The sequence below is a fragment of the Haliaeetus leucocephalus genome, unplaced genomic scaffold (assembly GCF_000737465.1).
Source record: "Haliaeetus leucocephalus isolate CR32 unplaced genomic scaffold, Haliaeetus_leucocephalus-4.0 Scaffold284, whole genome shotgun sequence".
NCBI lineage: Eukaryota > Metazoa > Chordata > Aves > Accipitriformes > Accipitridae > Haliaeetus > Haliaeetus leucocephalus.
This window is the reverse complement of record NW_010972720.1, coordinates 10,405,889-10,422,281: the sequence shown is the minus strand read 5'-3', so window position 1 is coordinate 10,422,281 and position 16,393 is coordinate 10,405,889. Positions and strand designations below refer to the sequence as shown.

The 16,393-nt window shown below is 35.7% G+C and overlaps 1 protein-coding gene across 1 annotated transcript in view; it reads left to right on the top strand.

Annotated features, from left to right (window-relative positions):
- TUSC3 (tumor suppressor candidate 3) overlaps positions 1-16,393 on the top strand; it is a 136,223-nt gene that overhangs the window by 46,353 nt on the left and 73,477 nt on the right. Inside the window, exon 2 of the mRNA XM_010570055.1 lies at positions 6,089-6,258. Within this exon, the coding sequence (XP_010568357.1) occupies positions 6,089-6,258 (170 nt within the window). The remainder of the gene's footprint in view (positions 1-6,088; positions 6,259-16,393) is intronic.

The window sequence follows — 16,393 nt, the reverse complement described above, 5'->3', positions numbered from 1 at the left end:
TTGTTTTTTTTTTTCCCCCCCCCCCCCCCCCCCGAGAGATATGGTTTAATTTGGGCCAGAAGAAATTTAGAAAATCTGGCCAAGGAAGATTAACAGTCAAGTGAGGCAATATGTGTGTATACAGGGTGGTTGTTATTGTTGTTTATGCTTTGTCTTGTAGGCACTGTGTCTTGGGAGGGTGAATAAATAAAGCTGTGTTTTGAGTAGCTAATCTGCTAGTTGCAGAGTACGAAAGGGAAGGCTTGTAGACGCCAAGCTCTGTTGGGTTAAGAAGCAGAGAGGAGATATGGGGGATCACTGGGAAAGCAGTCCCTAATAGGGAATTGCTTCAGGTGCAGATGCCAGAAGCTGGGCCTGCATCTTCTGTTTCATAACTTGTCACAGTTTGCTTACATTTTAGACAGGTGGCATAGTTGTTTCATCACATCGCTGGAAACTGAGATCTATAATAGATGAACTTCAACTTTATTTTTTTGCTTTGTTCTTGATTCAATGATACGGACAACTGCAAATGGAAAAATCTTGCTAGCCACAGGGACAAAAGCAGAATTATTTAGAATTGCTGTCCCAAGCAGCTTATTTCAGTGGGGACTGCTCATCTGCTTGAGGGGATTGAGGCCAAAATACCAATGACTCTACTGCTACTCCAGCAACAAAAATAATTTTCACAGGTGATCTCTTTATGGAGAAATCCCCGTGTTAAATAAAGAACTGCTTTCCTTGTTGCATCAGAAAATTCCTGGCTTCTGGATTTTCTCGGTAAACATTTTTAAGGGTTATTTAGTTTTGAAAAAATGCTGTTGTGCCATATAGAATCATAGAATCATTTAGGTTGGAAAAGACCTTCAAGATCACCGAGTCCAACCATCATCCATGCCCACTAAACCACGTTCTGGAGTGCCTCATCTACGCGCTGTTTGAATACCTCCAGGGATGGTGACTCAACCACTTCCCTGAGCAGCCTATTCCAAGGCCTGACAACCCTCTCAGTAAAGAAATTTTTATTAATATCCAACCTAAACCTCCCCTGGTGCAACTTGAGGCCATTTCCTCTCGTCCTATCTCCAGCCACCTGACAGAAGAGACCAGCACCCACCTCACTACAACCCATATATCTTCACTTTGTTACAAAATAGCGTAGGAACAGCAAGTAATATTATAGTTCTGTTTGTTTTAAAGGTATTAGCATTCATGTTTTTTCCACACATAGGTCATATAGGTTCTTTTATTCTGCTTGGGGCATCAGCTAATAAAAATAAATAAATTATACATGGCTGCCTCTTCATCCATTGGTTTAAATCGTCTATATGCTTTTATCAGTAGACTGTTATCTGTTGACCCTTTTGTAGTTATTTGCACCAACAAAACTGCAGTTTCCTTTGTAAAGGAAGAATTTCCTTTCTCAAATTTATGCTTGTGGGTTTTTTTTGTTCAGTGTTTCAACTAAAACAGCCCCCTTGAGTTACCAGTATAAAGCTAGTAAGTGCTCAGAGGAATTCTGTAAATAAACGAGTTTAAAGAAATGTAGGGTCTTTAACTGTATAGACTGTGGAAAGGAGCAGAAAATTAGCAGTCTAGAGCAAAAATCAGATAGTGTCTCATTTTCTGGACATGAGTAACAATTGTTCATGTATCTCACTCATCACAAGATGTGTTTTGTCTAGTGGGTCTGATTTAGCCATCCTCTTGTACTTCTAGATTTTCTTTGGCAGAAGGGTTTCCCCAGGGGGTAGAAAGATGCAAGTTAATAAAACTTTTGTAAATGTCTGGAATCCTAATGGGAATTCATTTTGGTGACAGTTTTATATATGCTTTGTATAGTTGGATGGTAAATGGTAAAAGAAAAATACTGGAGCACTTGTTCAGTTTCAGTACCTTCATGGCAAGAATAATTTGGGATAGATCATTGTCTTTTCTAACAATGCTTTCCTGGGTATTAGGAGATTATTATTTTTATTATTATTCCATTAGGGTAATAGGGAAAATTCTGCCATTTGTTTCTAAATGTTTTCTGTCAATTTTTCTTCACTTTTCAACACTGTTCTTTTACCCAGGAGAAAATTTTTCACTGGAGGTAGACCTCATACTCACACCTTTATTCAACAATCTGTTTTTTATACACTGTTATCTTACAAACTTTTAATTTTCTTATAAAAATATCAGAGTTACATTCTGAATTATGAAATCCACAAGGCTAGTCTGCTAGTAGCTTGAGCATTTGTTTAAAATATACATTTATTTCCCTTTTTAACAGACTGGTCAATTTTCTGAGTGTAGTGTCTGAAAAGTGGGTGCCTTTTTGATCCAAAGCTACAGTAGACAGTTGGAATGTTGAAATGTGCCATACTTCTTGAAAGCAGGTACTCAACTTTAAAGTAAAATGCACAGCTAAAATAGAAACTCATTTAACACTAGATTTATTTCTTGGATTTCATTATTAAATGAGTTGAGGAAAAGGTTGATAACTTACTCAGCAGCATATATTGTGCAAATGTTTTATAAATGACAAAACCATATCAGACCTTCATCTATCTGTAAAGTGTTACAAATCAGAAAGCCATAAAATATAGGATATTCCACAGACTTCATTGTGAATTCTGGAGCTGTCAGTCCAAGGTCTCTTCTATCAATTACTCTGCAAAAGGAGACTTTATGGAATAAAGTGGACTAAAAAGTGGTAGGATATCTAAGTGCAGTGAGTTACCTAAGAGAAATCTGGCCTATAGCAGAATGTTTTATGATATATGTGATTATCTGCAATCTAATCAGTGATAACTTTCTATTTGAAAAAAATAGATTTCTTCAGAATCCAGTGCAGCAAGTAATAAAATCTTACCTAGTGACTTTATACTCCTGAAGTACTAGCTTGATTACCTAGTGTAGTAAACATATTAGTTTAGCTTAGTTACTAGCTTTTTAACCTAGTGCATTTAGAAAAAGCAAAACAAAAGATCCAAGTGGTTGAGAACATTATGGTGAACTTCACAGTATTGCACAAGAACTACGTGAAGGTGACATTATACATGGCTGAATCTGAAGGAATCAGGGCAATTGTTTATTGGCAACAAGCTTCCAAGTAAAACTTTGTGTGGGTCTTCTCTGAGTAAGACTCTTCTGGTATCACTGATTATTTTGTAGAAACAAAGTATATAGCAGTAATAGAGCTGGTATTTTTCTCCCCTGTTTTTTTCTGTCAAGATCATGCTTTTGCTTTAATACCCTTAATGAATGATACTTCATGGGTTTCTATATCTTTTCTCAGAATAAGGCATATTCTGAAAAGTCTTTGGTTTTCTGTACTGAGGAGGATATTATGCATCCTTCCTGTGTTAATTTAAAAGTTGTATCTTTTATTAGTTCTCTTTGGTTTATCTTTTTTTGTTTCAGTTATTAAAGCTTTTGGAAATATGAGTCCACATCCTTTTTAGCTCCTTATGTTTTATTGCACGTTACCAACTGGAGTGCCTCATGCAAAACTAGTGAATCTTTTGAAATGAACAGAAAGATTTAATCCGGGCACTGCTAATCCAAGGAAGTCTTACAAATGAATAGACTTCATTTTTATGTAATCTGCTTTATGATTGTTTTTAAAGAAAAGAACTTACATAATATCTTTTTGAAGCAAAACTACCCAAAACGTGTCATTTAGCAGCAGAAAAATTTTATAGTATTAATTGATTCATTGGTATTCTCATGATAAACAGAATTGTAATCTCTCCTTCCATTTGTGATTACAAATCTCAGCTAAATTCTGAGAATAGGAATGAAAACCTAAAATATGGGGGTTTTTTTAAAGGCTTTACAGAGTTAACTAAGTGTGGCTGTCTCAGAACTGTTCATGATTTACGCTGATCAAAGCTTCTTTTGGACTCAAAACTTCTGATGACCAACTGTGCCTTATAAGGAGCTCCAAGGGGCATCATCTGCTAATTTTTAAGATGGAAGATCTGACAGGCTGTCCTGGTTTTGGCTGGCATAGAGTTAATTTTCTTTCTAGTTGCTGGTATAGTGTTATGTTTTGGATTTAGTATGAGAAGAATGTTGATAACACACTGATGTTTTCAGTTGTTGCTAAGTCATGTTTAGACCAAGTCAAGGATTTTTCAGCTTCTGATGCCCAGCCAGCAAGAAGGCTGGAGGGGTACAAGACATTGGGAGGGGACACAGCCAGGACGGCTGACCCAAACTGGACAAAGGGGTATTCCATACCATGTGATGTCATGCCCAGTATATAAACTGGGGGGAATTGGCCAGGGAGGAGTGGATCGATGCTTGGGGACTGGCTGAGCATTGGTCAGCAGGTGGTGAGCAATTGCATTGTGCATCACTTGTCTTTCTTGAGTTACATTTCACTCTCTTTTTGTTATCTTCCTTTCCATTTTTTTTTTTTTAAATTTCAATTATTAAACTGTTCTTAACCCACAAGTTTTACTTGTTTTTGATTCTCCTCCCCATCCCACCGGGGTGGGGGGAGTGAGTGAGTGAGCAGCTGCATGGTGCTTAGTTGCTGGCTGAGGTGAAACCACGACACAGGCAAAATGTAATTTTCCTTTATCCATGTAGTTCAGTCCTTCCTTCCCCTCATATATCTATCTATACTGTTATTTATAGCCTTACTGATTTTTCAAAATGTTACTAGATGAGCTAATTTTTCTATTTTCTTGTTTTTTTCTGTTTTTTTTAAAAAGTTAAAAATTAAAAATTTTTCTGTTTTTTTTAAAAAGTCCTACAAAAGCCACCTTGTATCCTTGCTCAGTTGTTACTGCACAGTATTTGAGTTTTATCCTTGCCTTGCCTGTCATCATGTTCTCTGTCCTCAGAGCATCCCCATTTCAATATGTTTGTTAAGCTAGTTTATTCTTCCCTTCCACTGCAGACCCTCACCAGTTTGTATAGCCTTTCACTAACTCACGAGTATTTTATCAGAGGTCTCTCACCTTCCAGTTTTCTGAACTCGGTTTCTCTTTTGTTTGGTGCTCCTTCTTTACTTCCAGTCTTTGTTTCTGTCTGTCCCCCTCTCCGTCCTTCCCACCTTCTCTCAACACTCAGCTTCTGTGCAAGTTGTACTATTCCAGTTTTTTCCACTCTTTTTAGCTCTTATTTGATATAGGCAGCTTCCACAGTGTCCTTGTGCAGGAAACCGAAGACTTAAAACAAGATGGATTGTTGCATTCATCCTGGTACGCTGTAAGTGTAGATGCACCTGCTCTAGCATGGTCAGTGCTACCTCACTGAACCTAGGTAATTTAGGAGACTAAAAATTCTCTGCTGAGCATGTGTGACATAAGGCTTACTTGATTAAAAAAAAAAATTAGATAAATTTTCATAGGAATAATTAGATGAATGTATTTAACTTGAGGGCCATCTTGTAATATGTCTCAGCCTGCTTTTAAATCATTCATGTGATGGAATGCTTTCATGCAAAAGAAAAGCCACACACAAGCAAATTTTTTTTTTTATTATACACTTATAGTTCAGCCAACATATTTTCGGGATCTCGATCTTGAGATCTCGTGTGTTGATCTCGTAACAGAATGTGCCTAGATGGGTTTATAAGACAATGCATTCCTGTCTGTAGCAAAATATAAAACTTACATTAATTTAAATTCAATATGATATATATTTGTAAGGAAATTCTGAACATAACTTTCTCTTTGTACCTACATTTTTCTTTCATTGTAATATTTGAGTGACTGACAATATCTTGCTGTGATTTTTACTAAAAAGAATAAATATAACATAATGCTGCATTTTCTAAAGCTTCCAATTTTTAATGAAAGTAAATGATTGCTGTACTGATATCTTGTATTTAGACAGTCAGCCTTACTCTACTCCTTTGCCTTCGGTAGCAACCTGTTTGATTTCATTTTATGTATCCTTTCTGTTTAAGACCACATCGATTTATTTTTTAAAATACTTAAAATTTACTTGTCTACGTAGAAGACTAAATTGTGCTATAAGATATATAGAGGTACCCCCAACCTCCTGCTTAAGTCCATAGGAGCTCTGAGGATGCAAAGGCAGAATATAGGTACAAAGTGCTTGAAGTTTAAGCTTAAACATTCCTTATCTTTGTCTTCAATTACAGAATCTTTTGGCTGAGAAGGTGGAACAGCTGATGGAGTGGAGCTCAAGGCGCTCTGTCATCCGCATGAACGGAGACAAATTCCGAAGATTTGTGAAGGCTCCACCTCGTAACTACTCTGTGATAGTGATGTTCACCGCTCTCCAGCCGCAGCGGCAGTGCTCTGTTTGCAGGTAATTTATACCTTAGTGATATTTTTCATCTTCCTCACCACAGTTTTCAAGTGAACATTTTAATCAATGTGCAATATACTGAGTAGAATTGTTCTTTGCATGGGATAGATGCTTACTTTTTAACAGGCTCCTGTGTTTTTTACATGATGTTTTCAACTGCCTTTTAATCTATATGTCAAATTTTAGAAGTCTTCCTAGTTTTGCATTTTATTAAATTACAGTTGAAGAAAATGTACAGAACTGACCAAGACTTTCTCTTTAAGAAATCTGCTTTATTTTATTATCAGTCGACCATGATCTTTCCAAAGATGTTTTGTGACAGAAGTGATTCATTGCCATCTAATAATATGACACTTCACTGGTTTCTTCAGTTAAGCGATGTCCAAGGCTCTGATGCAGGTGTGAGTTACCCTGTGATTTCACAGCTTTGGACAGTTCTTACATGGAAGTACATTTTTCCACGAGGACATGCTTGTTGTGGAATGCTGTCTGGCACTGCACTTTGATATGTTCTGGTGGCTCCTATTAGAGTGGCTCTGGTATTCTTCTAAGTTCAAGAGCTTTCTCCGGAAGTTCCTAGTTCAGTAAGTTAATCCAAAAATGACTAATGATAGACATGGAAATAGGGCCAAGGGACTGAAAGGTAGTCATGCATTTAATTACCTTACTAAATCAGAAACTGAGCTAATAGAACCTTCTTCAGCCAAAATACGCATTAGAAATTACTATGTTTAGTAATAGGTGGGATTATTGTGCAGGGAGTTCTAAACAGTATTTAAATAGGCAGCAAAATATTCTGTAGAACTATGAAATACATAAGCTTTATATGAAGAAATATTATTTCTTGGTTTTAAATAGGTGTACCTTAAACAACGCACAGTTGGTAAATATAGCAGCTTGTTAGCTTTCTTGAGTGTTGGAATGCGACATTTACAATAGAAACTTCAACTTGTGTATCTGTAGTCATATATGGTGCTATTTGATTTTTTTTTTAATAGATTAATTTTTTGTCATTGAAGTCAGTTGGTCAATTTTGAGGGAGAGTATATAAATTGCATTCCCATGAGCTCACCCTCCACATCTGACCTGTGAAGGTGAAGGAGTAGGTACAGAAGCTTTCTTAAATCAAAGGAATTTTTTCTTTAAAACTTCCAGCACTTGGTTGCTATATTTCTTCTTTGTGTTGCCAGAGTTCAACTTTAGGAGATGAAATAGGAGTTGAAAGTTTACCATATTGTTTTAAGTCATTCCTTATTTTCCTACCCAGTAGTTAAAGCTACAGGAGATGTACTAAGTTCAGCTTTATAAGGGTCAGTGTATTCATTATTATAATGGCCATAGCAAATTCTTTCCGTGTGTTATGATGTACAGCTCTTTTGTAGGGCATGTGAAAACAACATAAGTATTGCTGTTAAGGAAGTTAATTTTGCTTACAACTGTATATTGTTTACTGTACTGAAAAAGAGCTTATAAACTTCATCCTGTAATATACCAGGCTAGCCATTAATATACAGAAGCAACTGAAAATATTTAAGCATAAAATGAGGGAAAAAACCAACATACTGCTTTCAGTTGAGTTTGTTTAAATAAATGTGAAGGTGTGATCCACTTTTTCATGTGAAATAAAAGGAATTTGATGAGGTTGATCGTACTGCACGTAAAACCATTATCAGGAAAATCAATATTTTCAAATCAATGGCTAATTAATGGACAGGAGCACTGAAAGGATATACAGAACTGAAATGCATGCATTACTTTATTGTTAGCTATGCACTAGCCACTCTGCCTAAAGGAAAAATAGATTTTTAACTTAATCTGTAATGTTGTATGAGGATGCTTTTGTCTAAGATTTAAGTTAATTGTTACTTTATCGAAATATTTTCAGAACAATTGCATACAAATAAATCAGTTTCATACTTCAAATACAAAAAAACACCTAGACTGAAATATTTGACTTGGAACAACTTTGTCATAAGAATTAGTACTTTTTTTTTCTCCTAAAAATTGAGTCTGGTTAGTTTATGCACCACAGGATTATCTAAAATAAAAAAAAAAGGAAAAGGTTTTGTCTTTTCCGTTTGGTGGCTAGATTTGACATTTCAGTATTTTATCTCTTCTAAATGTCCAGCTTTTAAAGAACAGGGGCACAGTATTTTCAAAAGGCAAAAAAAAGGTGTTTGTGTGCTGCTGTTGCATAGAGCTACATCAAATGCTAAGCATGAAAAACAAAGCATTATACAAAAAAAAGATAAATAACAGGATGGGGAGCAATGGTAGGAAAAGCAGTCCTCTTCTGGAGAAGAGCAGTGAAACCTGATCATCATTAGAGCAGGCCATTGCAGATTTGCATATTTGAGGCCAGAATAGATCATGTGTGTCCTATCTTGTTAAACTATATTCTTTGTGTATCTGATTTTGCATTTGGTTATATTTAGAATGTTTGTTGTTAAAATGAGCCCCTGCTTACAGTAAAATCTATATGACTTTTCTGGCAGGTTTTTGGAATGGTTGTGCCACCAAAGATGGAGAGGTAGCTTCTTGCATTCAGAAAGTTAGCGTCACTTTTGGCACTCTTCAAAGTGAATGCAAAGTCAGTTTGGTGCTCCAAGTTCTCTACGAGGGAACGCTACTGTGCCTGTCCATTCCTGAAAAGTGCTGTAGTTTGGACTTTGTCTAGAAGGTATGAAGGAAGGATTTTCTCCTCCTTCCCCCATCCTTTTTAATGCCAAAGAAGTTCCAAATTTTGGATAAAACTTGGTTGAGGTGATCTTAGCCAAGTCTTAAAATGCTTGGAAGCATTTTTAATGTTTAAACATTTTAAAAAAGTCTTACCTATCCATATAGCAAGGACCTACATGTGGAACACTGACCAAATTTGTTTCAGAGAATCCAAGGCTTTTCTGTGCGCAGCAAGGAGGACATTGTAACATCAATCACATAAATCATTTAACAGTTATGATTTGTGAATGTATATGGAGATAATACCAACGTACTCTTAAAAAGCCACATACAGAGAAGTCCCTGGGACTCCAGATATTTAGATGAAACTTTTGTATGTAAAAAATATCCTTTCAGTGAAAGGATATCTTTTTTCAGTAAAACCAAAGCATATTGTGTGTTTTGTAGGTATTCTTTAGCAAAAGTTACTTAAGATCTTTTTTTCCAATGGAATGAGAAGGGTTTCTTTATCAATACAGGAGATGAATACATAATCTTATGTATCATCTTGAGAAAGATCAATTAAAAAAATTTTTGAATGCTTTGTTTGCCTATTTTTGAAACTTATCTGTTCATCCAATGCTAGGCTTGTTTGCTCCTGATATACATCATATTGTTGTATTTAATGCTTTTCCTTTACTTAATTTTGCTTGATTTCCTTCTAATTTTTTACATTATCCCTTTTCAGTATATACTTTTAAAAGTTAGAAATATATCTGCATTACTGATCCAAATTTGTTCTATGCCCAAAACAAATTAGGTAGATTTATAGGTGTTTCTAAAAGACAACTACCAGGTTGTCATCTTTGAGACAGATATCTGTTCTGTATTCATCTTAATGAAATATTTTCACAAACTGTGGACTGGAAAATATATTCGTAGGCTATCTGAATCAATCCAGTCCTAACACATGAAGGCTTCTGTAAACCAGCAGCTCTGTATACATGTTAGTAGTGCCTCTAGTCATCCCTCTTGAGTGTTTTTCAAGGAAATTCTGTCTTTATCCTAAAGCAGAATTTGGAGTACAACATTTCCATCTAGCTTTGTGAACAAGAAAATTTCAATTTTCTGTTCAAAAAGAGCTATCGAAAGCCATCTGATGCCTTCACAACTATGTAAGCGGTAGCATAAAAATGTCAGTTTTCCTATTGACCCAGTTGTTTAGGTTCAATATGACATAGCTGGTATTCAGAAATGAATTAACCATAACAGATTAGATATCCTATGTGCTCTTGAATGTGAAGTCATTGGTGGAAGTGGGATGTGTTTCTAACAGTTGAACGTCTGGGTTTTTTTTCCATGCATGTTTGGAAACGTGTATGATTAAACAGTTTTGGTCCCAGGAAATTAAACTTGTTTAGTCTTAATTGACTGTTCTTGGTGTATATATTCTGCAACAGCATATTGGAAGCAGATCCTAAAGGGCACTTTGATGCACTGTGATGATGAATCAGTTTGGATTTTTTTTTTTTTGTTCGGATGAACAGTCAGAACTAATCTAACTCTAAACAGTAACTCCTTGGGATATAAGGCCAGCTTCCGTTTTTCCTTTGTGCTTGGGTATTCACTCAGCTAGATAGTTTCTCTCTATTACCACATCAGTCACACTACTGAAAAAAACTACTTGTATATTTAAGAAGGAGAACAAAAGAACGGTCACTTTAACAGCAGCATCTTCACAGGGATGAAGAGACTGTTTCTCAGCCTGTACTTTGTATTGCATCCCAGCAAACGGTAACTACTAGCCTGACTTGAATGCATGTTTGGGTGAAAATTCTCTTCCAGCTTCTCTGCTCTTCGTCTTCTTGCCTGTACTTGGAATCTGTTCCCCCATTTTATTATCACTACATTTTCCCAAAGGGATCAGCACCATTTTAGCAACCAGACTTCAACAACCCCCCCACTCCACTTGACTGAGTATTAGTGCTTTGATTTTCAGCTGCACATGGGCTTTAGCTCTAGCCTGCGGAAACCATCACTGTGCTTACTGTTCCTCTGCATCTTTCATTGTTATCATTAACTCCTTCTTTTTTGTTTGTTGCCGTACTATCTAATCACTCCATAAGCAAATTATATGAGGTCTTTTATTTTACTTTCTAAGCTCTGCTTCTCTCATCTCACAGGCAGAAGCAATAATCTCTGCTTTGCATGCAGGTACATATCAGAGATGTCTTGTTTGTTGCCAAACAGTTCACACTTTTGTCTGGTTCATTTTTCAAATTCATTGTTGAATTATTTTCATTTAGAAAGGGATATCTCAGTCAGAGAAATGAAACTGGTCACTTGTTTCCCAACAGCTGAAGCCCATCAACAAAAAGATGTATATTTGGTTTCATTGGGTTTGTTCCTTAGTGTTCCTTGAAAAGATCAGAACAGTGTTAGAGGCTAAAGATGCTAAGTTTCAGTGGATAGGGTCTATACCTTGACCTGTGCCACTGGTTTTTTTAATGAGATAATGGTGAAAACATGTAAATTAGACATGTACATTCCTCTGTGAATTTCATGCTACGTGAAACAAATGGATTTTGGTTTGCTTTCTTTCTACTATGCTTGTTTATGCCTGTGAATTCCTAAATGTTTCTTTTAAAGATGTAACTGAGCCTGTTTGAATCATTGCAAATCAAGATTAAAGCCTACAATTAGCATCTTAAATGATCAGGAGAAAAATGGGGAAATGCAACAGAGGAAGACTATAGTAATGGTAGGTGACTACTTGTGGAGACAAGCTTGTAAACCACACAAACTGAAAATTGTGTTGTTTCAGTCCTGGAGGATGTTGAAGAGTATTTTACTGTACAAGTAACAAACCTGCTTCCAGATTCTGGGAAAACACAGTTTTGCAAAGACAGTATTTATGAAGCAGCAGCTAGAAGTGGCTGGTAATGCAGAGGAATTTGTGTAGCCAGTAATTTTCTTCACCCCCATGTTGACCAGACTATTGCATTTTTAAAAGCATCAGAAGTTTCATTATATTGAAAGGAGCACTGATTACTCCCATTAGCTAAAGTTGTGTGTGTGTCTATAAATACGTGTGTGTGTGTAAATATACCTATATATACATAAAATATATATGTGGGACGTGAGGGAGATAGGTCAATTTTGCAGGTGTGGCACATATTTTCTAAAGACTTCTTTTATTTCATTTGAGTGACAAGGCTGAATTCTATCAGAAATTATTAATGGCATCTATTGGAACAAGCTCGTACTGACTGCAGAAAGCCTGCTGCAGAATGAGCTCAGAGTCAACTGCTTAAGCTATTCCTTCTGTATTTTTTACAGGATTATATAAGAGGTAAGTTATAATTCAATGTATAGTTTGTGTATTTTTAAGTTTTGAGCTTAATGTAGTGTGTGTTTCATAAAGGGCTCTGAATGTAGCTGCTTTCTGCTGTTGACTCACGATGTGCAAAAGGAAATGACAAAATATTTGAGAGAAGAGATTCCACATAGTTTTATTAACATCTACGCTATCAGTGAGACTTCCAAGAGGAGGGTTTTAATCTAGAAAAGAGAGTAATTCTGTTGGTTTCCCTGTTCAAGAAGATATCTCAGAAAACTGTTTTCAAGTAGCCGATCAAAGAGCAGGTCAACAGCAAAAAGAATTCTGACTGTCAAGGAGGTGTCGTCAGAAAGAAGAAGCAGGTTCCTCTGCCTTTCAGTTTTTTTCTGGTTGATCAAGAGCAGGTAGTGAGAAAATCATTGACAGGTCTCTTAGCTGTACTGAGAGGGAGTTATCTTTTGAACTTTTGTTCAAAGAAGGAACAGGAAATGTGGAAGGAGCTGTTGAAAGTTCTGCAATTGCTTTTCCAGTGCACTTTAGGATCTTGATAGAAGTATTGATGAGTCCTGTTTAACAGGCAGTAATTTTATACTTGGATCATAAGAGACCTCTTATTCTTCCAGTGGTCACAATTTTTTTTTTTTAACTTTGCAACTTCTACAAAATATGATCTTGTAGCTTCTTTTCATCTGCAGAATATTGAAAGTTTCATGGGATGCTGTAAATGGAATAGCATGGATTTTACCTTGCTTTCTCCTATTATAGATATCTAGCTTGCATAAACAGTGTAGTTTTCAACTAGTGTCCATACTCTCTTCAGTTTGTCGTGTGTGGTGAATTTTCTCGACACATTTGTAGATTCTTCAGTGCTTTTCATCTTGACGTTATGAGTCACCCTAAACAAAAATAAAAGCAAATAAGCATTCTGAATTTATTATCTTCTAAATACTGAGAAGTCGTCAAAATATGCACTTAGCTCCTTCTTCTCTTCATTTTGGGAAAACTATTCCAAATAAAAAACAAAAGTTGTTTTGGAGGTAGATTGCAGCGTTGGTCACAATTTAAATAAACAGATGAATAAGAGCAGTTAGGTGATCTGGTAGTGCATTCTTTGCCAATTGTATATTTGTAAGTGTTTTGTACAGTCCATAGTGTGCCAAAAAATAATGCTTTACTGCGTTCTTTGGCAAATAATTCCACAGTCTCTTTTGTTCTTGTCCTAATATTCTGTTTGTGTGTTCCTTACTGTAATGTTGGACTAATAGAATCAAATTAATCTAATGTAATGTAGCTCAAGCTATACAAATCTGACTATCTGCCATAGACACCCACATATTTAATCTTTTTAAATAAAACTTTTAATATTTCATGAGCACCTCTTGCATAATGGAAGAAATTTTTGTAGAGCGTTTGCTTAGCAGCTTACTTTTCAGTATGTTGCATTTTCTAGATAAATCTAATAGTAGCATTCCCTTTTGATATGGCCACTATTTTCTAGCAGCTGGTTAATATTACCGTTGTTATTGCTGTATTCCTGTATTGCTGTTATGATGAAATTCTAAAGAGGTGACTGCAGCAGCAGTAACATTTAAATCTTCTCCACCTACCAAAAAATCCTTTCAAACTAACAAGAGCACTCCTAACATTATTCTGATGAGTTGATACCAAGTGTAGTTTTGCCCTATGCTTTTATAGTATTTCATATAATTATTGTAAGAATTTCATATAATTAACATTACTTCATAGAACCAAACTGATAGAATTGATATTAACTAATGTTAGAGATAGGTAGATAAGAAGTGACAGAACTGATATTGCCTGATGTTAATTGGAGGCTGCATTTTTTTCAGCCAAGTGCTTATGCTTTTTACCATTATTCTATCTGAAAAGAAATAACCAACACTACAAAAAATTATTAATATGATTGTATCAGCTTTGTGTCTATTGACTATTATATAGTGGACTGTAGAATGTTCTTCAGTTCTGTATGTGGTAATCCTGTAACTTTGTATTCCTGCCCCTCCTTGTTTCACTCCTGCTTCTCCACAGCCCTCAAGAGCTGCTGCTGTGAGGATGTATTACAGAATGCTTTGCTATCTTCAGTGTGAGGATGAAATTGTGCTTTGATTCTGTTATAGAAAATCTAAGACAACCTTTTGCAAAATGATACTTTCAGAAGTATACTTTCTACCTATTAAATTAATTCAAAATAGTTCAAAGATGCAAAATACATGGAGATCAACAGGAACAAGAGTCTTCTCTCAAATAGTGGGGGTATAAACGCAGTACCTGAATTTCCCAGAAATACTGTTTCATCACAAGTGAAAGGTAGACTAAGAAGAGTGATGGCATCAAGATGAAGTGATTTTTATCATCTTCTTATAATAAAAATGGTCCAGCTCTAATATAGCAGGTTTAACAGAACAGTGCCCTACAGCTATTATTTAAGATTTTAAAGCATTCCTTTGATGTTGTATGACTGCCCTCTTCAGGATGACAGTGAATATGTTAGTCTACTTAGTATCTGTTTCTAGAAATAACCAATCTAATGTCTAAATCAGATTTTTTTTATATTTGCAAACTTTGAGTAAGTGTGTTAAGTAGCAAATTTTACTCAAGTAATTAAGGGTGAAAGTTGTGGGGTTTTGTGGTTTATAAGATTTATTCTTGGGGGGGTAAGATCATAAAATTTCATTTTAACTTTTTTATGATAGATTTTTTCGTGTACAATATATATTCATTGGTACAACACAACTCTGCTGTAGTTGTATGTAATATATTTCATGCCTAAGGCTGAGCTCAGTTATGAGGAAATGGGGAAGGTCTTATGACTTCTGTGGTCCTGTCATCCTATTCCTCCTCTTTGTTCTCTCAAAATACAATATGTATTATGTGTGTTTAGTGCAGAGTTTCTCTTGCAACAAACAGATTTTTGCATCTACAGCTTTTAAATAAACAGCATTTTGCACCATCAAAAACATGGAACTGGTTTTATAGAAACAGTGTTTCGACAAAAGCTGCAGGATACATTTATTCATCTACTATTCATCTACATGCATACTACTTCTGCAATCTTACCATATGCAAAGATAGGTTGCCAAGTGGTAGAATCTTGGTTTGGACTCTACAGCAGATATGAATAATTAGTAATATGGAAATAATTAGCAAAGGAGCCTGTGTAAAGCCAAAAGTACTGCAAGGATCCTTTTGAGGTTTTTTTTTTCCTTTGTTTTTCTGAATTATTCATTGATATGGATTTGTCCTGTAGAAGAACCTGTGGTTTTATGGTTCTGTGATTGTGTGTTTAGAGAACGTCTTTGCTGGTAAGGATACCAGAATTCTCCTGGAATTACTTTTCTCCTTTCCTCTCAGTGCAGACAGGGCAAAGTTGTTTGTTTTGTTTTGGTGGGTTGGTTTTTTTTTCTTTTAAAATGAACAAATGAACGAACAAACAAAATCCAACCAACCAAAAAAACCTCACCTGAATATAGAGCCGTGAGTAAAGCCAAGGGGAGGCTTTCTGACAAATTTGGGTAGTAGCAATATGACTTTCTAGTGAAAGATTATTTAACCCTATATGTTGTACAAAATTATCCTTTATCACTTTTAAAACAAGTTTTGTAGAAATAACCTTGCGTGAATTATGCTACTTAGAAGCCTACTCTTCATTTAGTTAATATCATTTCCCCAGTGCTTAGCAGTTTCTATGGCTCTTTCTATGGCTCTGCTATTTTAGGAAGATTACTACTGTCACACTTCTGTGTTATTTTTCCACTAGTTTCAGAATTCCTTATGCACTGCTGTCTCCAGCAAGTAAATCCTGATATAGTACTCAAGGGCCATGTAAGCATCTGCTTCCGTGGCTCTGTTAGCAGATTTGCATGACGCTTGCCACTCAGGCCACTCCTGTTTTCTGAGACTTTTAAGTATGGAAAGCATTACTTTTTGTTAACATCATCTTGGGATTTCTCTGGTATATTTTGACTTAACACATTTCTAATTCTGGAGAAGGCAAATTTGAAGCGAGGTGTTGCATAACTAGCTGAAACTTTTTTTAATTGCTAGTATGGGTGTTGAGAATGATACTGCAAGTGTAATTCATCTAACAGCTGCAGCTGGTTATAGGATCTTTTTTGC